The sequence below is a fragment of the Littorina saxatilis genome, linkage group LG5, assembly GCF_037325665.1.
Source record: "Littorina saxatilis isolate snail1 linkage group LG5, US_GU_Lsax_2.0, whole genome shotgun sequence".
Taxonomy (NCBI): domain Eukaryota; kingdom Metazoa; phylum Mollusca; class Gastropoda; order Littorinimorpha; family Littorinidae; genus Littorina; species Littorina saxatilis.
In genome coordinates, this window is record NC_090249.1 from 31,747,558 (window position 1) to 31,757,748 (window position 10,191).

At 44.4% G+C, this 10,191-nt stretch overlaps 1 protein-coding gene across 1 annotated transcript; it reads left to right on the forward strand.

The window, feature by feature from the left end:
* The first annotated feature begins 7,685 nt into the window (after positions 1 to 7,685).
* Positions 7,686 to 9,731, forward strand: LOC138967734 (uncharacterized). The gene has a single exon (XM_070340389.1). It carries the CDS (start codon positions 7,686 to 7,688, stop codon positions 9,729 to 9,731), a length of 2,046 nt encoding a protein of 681 aa, XP_070196490.1.
* Positions 9,732 to 10,191: the final 460 nt, after the last annotated feature.

The window sequence follows — 10,191 nt, forward strand, 5'->3', positions numbered from 1 at the left end:
ACCCCGAAATCGGCGTATGGCTGCCTAACTGGCGGGGCCGTAAAAACGGTCATACACGTAAAATCACACCCATGCAGCGAAAAAACCCACGAGTGTACGTTGGGAGTTTCATTCCATGAACGAAGAAGAAGAAGAAGATGAAGAAGAAGAAGAAAAGGAACACAATTTTCATATACTCAAACAAAAAACAAATATGTAAATTTTAGCGCGTGAGAAATGAAACAAACCCCGGCCGGAGCAGAACCAGACAAACACCGGTCAGGGTTGCGTCCACTGTCACACAGAGAACTTTGCGTCTTCAAGGAAGGGACGAAACCTCAGTTACAGTTTACAACAGGTTGTCTCCCTTGGTCCAATTTTGACTGCGCTTTCTCTGTGTCTGTCTTTCGAAGACTCTTATTCGCTGTGACTGATTTTGGTCGAAGAAGGCAGGCCGAAACATATTCTGGAACATGGTCAGATCAAAGAGTGTGTAGGGATACACTCTTTGGTCAGATGATGAGGTAGAGTTCGAACAAACATAACTGAAAACCTTGTACGTATAAAGGGTCTATTGGTTTTAGTTTCACTGTATTGATGTGTTTCAACCATCGTAATGAGGGTTTGTGGTAAAAAAAAAAAAAAAATGAATTGCGAGTCTAAATCAAAAAGCGACGCGCTCATTTCTCCAGAGTATCTCGGAGGGCACAACCGACACAAAGACAAAAGACAAAAGCGATGTTGTCATATTTTGGGGTAATAATATAAATGATTGTCACAGCGTCAGCGGTAAGCCTCGTAAACTGGTAATGAACCACTTTCTTCTTGTTATTTCCTTTCCCTTTTGGATGTGTATTAGTGTAGTGGGTACTTAAGTCGGAATAAATTGCATTAGCCGAGCTCGGCGACTTGTCTTCATTGTTGGATTAATAAATGAAGAGTAATGCTATATTTAGCGACAGAACAGACAAACAGAGCGTGATTCTGTCTGTCTGTCTGTCTGTCTGTCTGTCTGCCTCTCTCTCTCTCTCTCTCTCTCTCTCTCTCTCTCTCTCAGAGTGACAGACAAATAGACAGCCACACGGTCGCCTCACACCGTCTCCCCTCCTCCGCGTCTTTTTTATTCACCCCCCCCCCTCCCCCCTGTCTCTTCACCTCTCTCCCTTTCCATCTCCACCCCCAACCCCCCTGTCTTCAGTCCTCTTCCTCTCTCCATCCCTCCCACTCTGACTGTCTTCAACCTTTTCTGTCTCCCTCTCCTCTTTCTGTCTTTAGCCGTCTCCCTTTTTCTTCCCCCCCCCCCCCCCCCAAAACACACACTCATAGTATCTTCAGGCATCTCCTTCCTTCCCCCCCCCCCCGGCCCCTCCCTTCCATGTCTTCAACTCTCTCCCTCCCCCCCTCTCCCCTTTTAGATGTTGTAATAGTCCTTTTAACCCGGTCAGTCCCCGACTCAAATCGAGAGGCACAAAACAAATCAGCTGGACCCAAGATAGGAGATTAGCGAGACAGACGAAGAAAAAAGAAGTGAGAATAACACAGGGGAGAGAATCAATCAAAGTTTCATTCCTTGGTCTCTGCGCTTCGATTGGAGCAGAAAGCAAACTATAGGTGTTCTACAGTAAACAGCGCAGGAATATTGCCATCTGCTGAACACTTTTATTCAATTTGTTTAAAGCCCCAGTCTGCCTCAAATGGTTTACAGAACGATTTAAATCTTCTCACGAAAAAAGCAGTTCTAACCTTATGGAACACACTTGCAATACCATTTACTGAATAGCATTAAATGACACAGTTCGTTTGAATGGCTTTTTTGCTTGCGTCGAGCCATCGTGGATCCGTGTGACCCACTTTCCTTTTTTTCACAATTTAGTCGTCAGTGTGTGATTTCAATAGGACTCGCTGTATCTGCAATATCACGTTATTGTGTACCTCTGAATCTAAAATGCAACAAACGAATGCGAGTCACACGAACTGATCGGCGGCGGTTGGCTTCAAAGAAGCAAGCGCTATGCATAAAATTCGTCTGCTTGGGCAAACACGACTTTGTGTCAACTGCTTCCGGGCTCCCTTTTTTCAAACTTTCAAAACTTCGAATTGTACTGATCTTGTCTTGATGAAAAACGAATTCTTTTATGATTTAAGAATGTTTGTGTAACAAGCTGTCAACTTATTATTTAGATTTTAAAAGTTAAGTCTAGCGCCAACTGACGAGGCTTCCGATTTGTCTAATGGTAAATCCGTTCTGACTGCACGAAATAAATTCTTTGAAAATGTCTCACTCTCAACGGAAAGCAGCTAGGATGTTCCCGTTCGGTGAGCGTTCAAATGGAAGTATGTTTGTACTGTGTAGAGGCTACGGGAAGCTCAGTGGTCAGAAGCGGATGGTTTACGCGGGAAGGCTGGCACATTTCTGTAGGTAGAGTGTCACTATGCAGGTTTTAGCAACAAATACAACTGCCTCCTGTTTTAAACTTCATTATTGTGTGCTACTTTTTGTAAAAAATCTAGCTTTCGAAGTTTCTGTCTTGAAAATGATGTAAGTTTTGTTCTTTGGTAGTATTTTTTTCGAAAAATGTGAACTTCCCCAAATCATGAAGTAATCATTCTTCTCTTTACCACAACAGTCCTATTGAGCAGGTCTGTGTTATTTTGTCCATTTGAATTAACTATTCATGAATAAAAAGTTGTATCTTTGAAATCAGTTTTTTTCTCTCATGAAATCACAGCTGTAAAAATGAATAAAAAGTTCAATCTGAAAAATGGTTTAATGAAAAGCACAGCTGTACCAAGCGTGTATGAGCTTGTAACTGATTCTTGCCTGTAATGTGGACAAACACTACATAGACAAACACATGTCAAGCGGGCTGAAGCATCCCAAAAGCCCACTCAATCGACTCTTACTTCAAGCAGTGGCATAATAAAGTAAATACTTTTTAATTTGACTGATTGCAAGGCCTGTGGACACACACATGCACAGACAAACACATCTCACACCGAGATTGAAGTGTCCCAGAATGCCACGCGCCTCTTCCTCCACCCGGTACGCTTCCGTGGGTCTTTTGTGTCGTCCACAAAGCGTCCACATGCTTCGCTTTGCCTGGCTCGCAAACAACCAGCTCCTGTCCAGAGTTGGCAAATACGGGACATGTACAGTGGAACCCACCTTTTTAAGACCTCCAAAAAATCTGAGAAAATCAGGTCTGAAAAAGAGGGGAGTCTTAAAATGGAAGTAAATTTACAGAGGTCATTGAGATCTGAAAACGTCAGGTCTTCAAAGAGAGTACGTCTTAAAGTGTGGGGGGGATGGGGGAAGGGGGGATGGGGGAAGGGGGTGGGGGGGGGGGGGTCTTAATTAAAACGGGGGTTCCATTGTGGTAATGCGACCTGAGCCACGACGACTGTGAATTATAATGGCTACAAGGTAGGTCTCAGTTGGTGCATGGGTGACCATCCTTTGGTACTTTCAGTCTTCAATACCCCCTCCGTCTCAAATTTGTGGGTGCTGAACTTGACAGGGACTGACTAGAAATGGGCATGGGACCTGTCAGGAGTGTGAGGCATTGGACAGACACATTGTTGCGGAGAGGGATTGAGGAGCATCTTATTTTGTCTTTAATTAAGTTTTTACCCCTGCTCTTCTGTTTTTGAAGACCAAAAAAAAATCGTTTAAGAAGTCATTTACAATTGGTTGATGGAAATGTCACCTTTAGGGGCATCATCTTTTCTGATTTTAGCTGTGGAATCTGCGCCACGCACGGGCAGCATTCTAAACACTCTTTGTCAAGGATGCAGAAGAGGTTCATGTAGAAGAAGAAGAAGAAGAAAAAGAATGGGAGGAGGCGGAAGGAGGAGGAGGAGGACTGGGAGGGGGGATTCTGAAAAAAAATTGAAAGGATTCAATGTTTGCGCAATACCACGTGTGAATATGTCAAACGTGTTGTGTTTATTTGCTAAAAACAACAACAACCAAACACGCACAAAACCAACACCCACTGACACACACACCCACACACACACACACACTTACGCGCGCACATTCAAAGCCGCCAACAGATTCCCTTCCCAAGAGTTCCTGTCAGTCACACAGATGCCAAGCACTTGCATGACTGTCGGTCCATTTATATGAATGAATCCAGCGGAGTCCATACAGGTTTTTACAATATTCATCACTAGAACTGTCCCTCTCTGCACAAGCACGGAGTCGCAGTAACCTACACGTCAGAACTTGCTCATGATGTTCGGAATGAGCCCCAAAGAACCAAACGCAGCCGGAAGGCTTCTTCCATGGCGGGTGCAAACTTCAGTGCTTGCTTGCAACCATAATAGGGGTCATGCACCCACGCAACTTCCTGTACGAAACTAAAGGTCAACCGAATCGGTAGCAGATTTTCATTCACTCCGTCATCTCATGCAGTTGCACAACAATACTTCAGCTCTGGATTTTTTTCGGTATTGTATGCTGATGTCGTGTTGGTGTTTTTTTTCTTCTTGTTCATTAGTAGACAGTTTCCCACGGGGTTTCTGGTTTGCCATTGCCTTGCGGCAGTTGTCCGAACATGTCTTTCTTCTTTGTAAGTTTTATTTCCCGTCTGCGTGATCATGTTCTTGATCTGCTATTCATTATTCTCCTCAGTGTTTCAAATTTGCGGCCGGTTCTCTCGTCACGATCCAACTAAAACTGATTGAATTATAAATATGGACAGTTGTGATTAGGCAAAGCAGTCAGCCAAATTCTTCAAAGAAACCCGACGTTTTTCACACACATACACAAATATCCCCACCAAATCCCCACAAAACAAACAAATCAACAAAGCGAAGCAAAAAAAAAAAAAAAAAAAAAAAAAAAAAAGGGTGGTGTGGGGAGAGAGACAAAAACAGAGAAGCGTGTCAACACACTCGGAAAAAACCCGAAGGAAGATCATTTCTAGTTTCTGTGAGAGCAGAGTCATCGACATGGGGACACAAGATGTGCAAACACACAAACAATGCCGTATTTTAGTGTGATTTTGACTTCGTCTTCGGAATATTCATCTCCTGCATACAAAAAAGGAAGGTGCAATGAAAAATTACCACATCAGGTAGGCCTAAATACAACGACACATTTCTGACAATAATTTTCTGTGATGAGGCTTAGAGCAAACCAAGTCGATAGAGGCTTGGGATTTTATAATATTTAAATGGAATTAGTTGTTCTCTTAAGTTGTTCAAATATGGCCAACGCTAAACAAAAAGGACTTCATATATATGTAAAACAATTTTAACCTGTGGGATCGTTCCATCAGCACGACCACAAATGCTAGCACAGTCACGTCAACAGTACAGGGCCTTACAAAGCAAACAGTAACAAACCCATAGTCCAACTAATCCCATAGTAAATAGCCTCCACCATCTCCCTTCACGTTTTAGGAGTGTCACAATCCAAGGAGACGGTGTGACTATACGGACTAAAACCGGGTAGGGAAGTATAGTGGATAGTGGAGGGTGGGAGGTCCTAGAATTACGGGTACTTCTATTTTTTGTATAGCCAGGCTCACCTGAGTTGTGTGTGCCACCCGGCCAGGGTCCTTGCATACCCGGCGTGCCTTCCGGTCCCCGCGTCTCCCACCCGTATTGTCTGAGGGTCAGCGAAGAGCACGGGGTGTCGGGTAGATCCACACAGGCGCTTGTAAATGAGCATGGACACCATCACGGATCTGTCCAGACTGTTCACTGACGATAAGAGCATCTTTATGCTTAGATAAATATGTTTTAAACAAAACTTGTTTCCATTTTAGCATCGTGACATAAGTATATATATACATAACATTCAGGATTCGTACTCAAGCATAAAGCGTATATTAGATATTAAATACATATCCAAAATAAAGAGCCTATCTGCTTCCTGTGAAACGTTTCTTGGCTTTTTTGTTTTCTTTTAGTTTTGTTTTGCTGATATGATTTGACATATTGACAAAGGTGTCACTTACGTGATAAATTCAGCACTGATTACATTCCTACTTTGATCCATCCTGAACTCAGGTCAAAATGAGTTCGGCTCATTCTCTCCCTGACAGGATGCCTTGAGTTTCCTTGTCTGGCAAGGAAACCGATTTTTTTTTTACTATTTAGAGCTTTTTGTAATGTATTATTGATATAAGCAGATTCGCGATCGTCGATAATGATTTTTCATGGTGTTTTGTAATTTTTAAATGACTAAGGAATTGATATGTAAGACAGTTTCAAGCGAGCTATTTTTCGCGGCTGTATTTACTGTGCAAACAACTATAAATATACCAAAAGTGTCACGTGATAATCAACCGTTTGGTTTCGGCGCTAACTGGAGCAGACGATTTTTTCTGTAACCAGTTGACAGTGATGAAACCATATAATTATTACGGTCTCCTTCCGGCAGCATTCCCAAAATTTCGACTTGTTTTGACCTTAGAACGATGTCTTTATCATAACTGTGAAGAACAGAACGGAGGTCACTGTCGAAGTCGGCCAATCTGCAATCATTTTCGTCTCGCGAACACTGATGCTCGCGAAAAACATATGGGAGATAACTCTGTATTATTGTATTACCACATGCAGTCGCCATTGTTTAATACTTTCGTCATATCACCTTGACTGTACCCCTTTGTTGTTTCGTATCCATCGTGTTAGTAAGTGTGCACTTCTTTCCTTTTAAGATCTTCTTTGCTTTTTGGTCTCTTTATTGTTCCCTCTCACATGCAGTCGCCATTGTTTAATACTTTCGTCATATCACCTTGACTGTACCCCTTTGTTGTTTCGTATCCATCGTGTTAGTAAGTGTGCACTTCTTTCCTTTTAAGATCTTCTATTCGTGTTGCATTCTTTTATTTTATAACTTTCTTCACCATCCCTTTCTTTCTTAAAAGTCTTTAGATCCAGATCTATTTTGATTTTATTTTGATTTCCCATTTTCTTTGCTAAGAATTTTTACCGGAACAGTCTTTATTAACCCCTGGATTTATAGAGACCTATACACTACAGTTTATCCAATAACAGCAACTGTTTCTATGCCTTGCCATAGATTCTTCTCCAGAACACACGCTAGCCTCCTAACGAGTTTGAATCTTTTTCTTCCGCCGTTTTTTCAACCACTGGCACTTGGTTACGCTAAAGCTATGTTCAACTCCACCAAACTCGCAAGTCATATTACTTTTCTCAAACACTGCCTGCGCCTCCGCGTCATACCAAATGGCTTTCAACTCCACCATTCTCCGTCTGATCTACACAACACTCCGCTTGTAGCTAGCACAAACAACATTTTAGCACAAGCAAGCCGCAAACTAATTGGTGCTCATGTCAAGTCACTTGATCGGTCACTTGATGCCAATGCTAAGCTCCTGCACCACTTTCGAGCTCAATCCACCTCCATTCTTCCAACACCAGTGGCATTCCGACTCAAGCAGGTCCTGCATGTACATAACCAACTCATTCATGTTCATTGCACCACACTCAAAGAGAACAAACTACAAAAACTATTGAAACAAAACCCAGCACATCAGCCACCTACCTCTAACTCAGACACCTTTTCTCCCCCATCTGCTTTAGTTCGATGTGTCCCCGACACAGTCACTTTGTCAGAGAGCGAGCGCTCTGTACTTTCCAAAGGACTCAAATTCATCCCAATCCAACCCACTGCCAGCAAATACAATACCCATCTCGACTGCCAACGCTTTTTTCGTAAACTTCGCTGGATGGCCATTCTCGGCACTGTTCCCCGCCCACCACCTCTCTCTGGCCAAGATGATGTTTTCACTCACCTTTTCAAAACTCCTGCCTACAGGGAACCTCAACAAGACAAGTCCGTTGACGTTGAACTGTACATAGCCAAATGCCATAGAGAAATCAGCAAACTTAAATCCAAACCTGCTCGTAACTCCAACCTGACACGAGACGAACAGCAAGCCCTTGTCTCGCTTAAATCGCGCCAGGACATCGTCATCAAACCTGCTGACAAGGGCGGTGCTGTAGTCGTCTGGGACCGAGAACTGTACCTTCGCGAAGCCCATCGCCAACTCAATGACGCAGCGTCATACAAACCACTCCCTCAGGCCTCCCTCCCCCTCGACCAAAAACAGATCGCAGATACAATTAAAGAACAGATCAAACACAACAATCTTCCCGCCACTGCCAAACTTCTGCTGAAGTCTGACGCTAAACAGCCCACTTTCTACCTCCTCCCGAAAATACACAAACCCAACACCCCAGGCAGACCCATCGTTTCTGCCTGCAGCTGTCCAACGGAGTTCATTTCGGAATACTTGGACTTCCTCCTTCAACCCATTGTACAGTCACTGCCAACGTACGTCAAAGACACAACACATACCCTCAACCTTCTTGAACATCTCAACAGCCATCCCAGTTTTCAGCCCCAATTGTTGTTCACGTTGGATGTTGTGTCCCTGTACACATCCATACCCCACACTGACGGACTCAAAGCCCTTACATTCTTTCTGGATCGTCGTCCCACTGATTCTGCCTACCCACCAACCACAACACTTGTTCGCCTGGCTGAGCTTGTTCTCACTTTGAACACTTTTGAGTTTGATGGACAGGTTTTTGAGCAGATCAGCGGAGTCGCCATGGGTACGAAGATGGGACCCAGTTATGCATGTCTTTTCATGGGTCATCTTGAGCACCTCATTCTACAGTCTTACTCTGGCCCAGTTCCAGAGCTGTACAAGAGGTTCATCGACGATGGTTTGGGTGCCACTTCTCTGTCTGAACCCCTCCTTCTCGATTTCATTCACTTCATCCAAGCATTCCATCCCAGCATCAAGTTCACATTCAACATCTCTTCCTCAGCTGTGGTCTTTCTTGACATCTCCATCTCCATCTTGCATGGTCGCTTCACCACCTCTGTCTTCTACAAAGAAACTGACGCTCATTCATACCTTGATTTCAACTCTTCTCATCATCCTGCCAACAAAAGCAGCATTCCTTTCTCTCAATTCCTTCGTCTTCGGAGGCTATGCTCTGAAGACGACGACTTCCACCAACAGTCTGTCTTGATGACGTCTTTCTTTTTGGCCCGCAACTACCCTGATGCACTCGTCCGTGACGCCCTTCTGCGGGTTACCCAGGTCTGTCGAGAGTCCGCCCTCAGTCCTTCACCATCTAGGGACAGTGACAGACCCGTTGTTTCCCTACTGTTTCATCCCCACAACATGCCAGTAAGCAGAATCCTGAAATCAAACTGGCACATCCTTCAAGGAAGTGACTCTGTTGGTTCGATCTTTGCTCAAAAACCACTCTGTGCTTTCAGAAAAGACCGCAGCGTTCGCGACCTCTTGGTGAGATCCCGTCTTCGCAGTCCCACCAACCCCACAGCCCCTGGGACATTTCCTTGTTCCAAACGAAATTGCAAATCTTGTCCCTTCCTCCACCCTGACACCTGCCTCCAAGGCCCTCGTGGCTCCTTCACGGTCAAGAGAACGTTTGACTGTCAAAGTCACAACGTTGTCTATGCGATCGTCTGCCTCTCTTGTCGCCAGATTTATATCGGAGAAACCGCGCGCACCCTTGAGGTGCGTTTCTCCGAGCATCTGGCTGACATCCGTCATTCCCGCAATAGGCCAGTATCCCTTCACTTCACCGCCGCTGGTCACTCACTTGATCATGTCAGAGTCATGGCTCTGTGGCAAGTACGTGGCGACTCCTTCGAGCGCAAACTCAGGGAGTCCCACATCATATCATCCCTTGGCACTACCTGTCCCGATGGAATTAACATTCGCCGTTAATTCATTCATCTCAACCTTCCCCCCGCTGTTCCACCTTGTGTGTATGTGTGTGTGTGTGTGTGTGTGCGTGTGTGTGTGTGTGTGTGTGTGTGTGTGTGTGTGTGTGTGTGTGTCCGCACGGGTACGCGAGTCTCCTCTTTCGTTCCCTTTCACGCACCCCCCCCCCCCTCACATTTTGTTTGGTCTACAGACCTCAAAACTGCCGCTTTTCATTCTCCTCGAGTAGCTTCCCTTGCTTCTCTGTCTTTGTCATTTGTCGGTTTGTGCAGTGCAGTTGTTTTGTCAGTTGTTCTCCTCTTTATTTGTTCTATCGTCTTTCTTCTTCTTTTTTGTGTGTGTACTTTTGTGTTTTTGTGCCTGAAGAAGACCCTTAGGTCGAAACGTCGCCGTTATTCGTTCCGTGTTCGTCATTTTAACGTGAGTACATTGCTTTTTGGTCTCTTTATTGTTCCCTCTCACA

Coding starts and splice junctions, on each gene's coding strand:
- LOC138967734 (XM_070340389.1), top strand. CDS start 7,686: ATGGCCATTCTCGGCACTGTTCCCCGCCCACCACCTCTCTCTGGCCAA.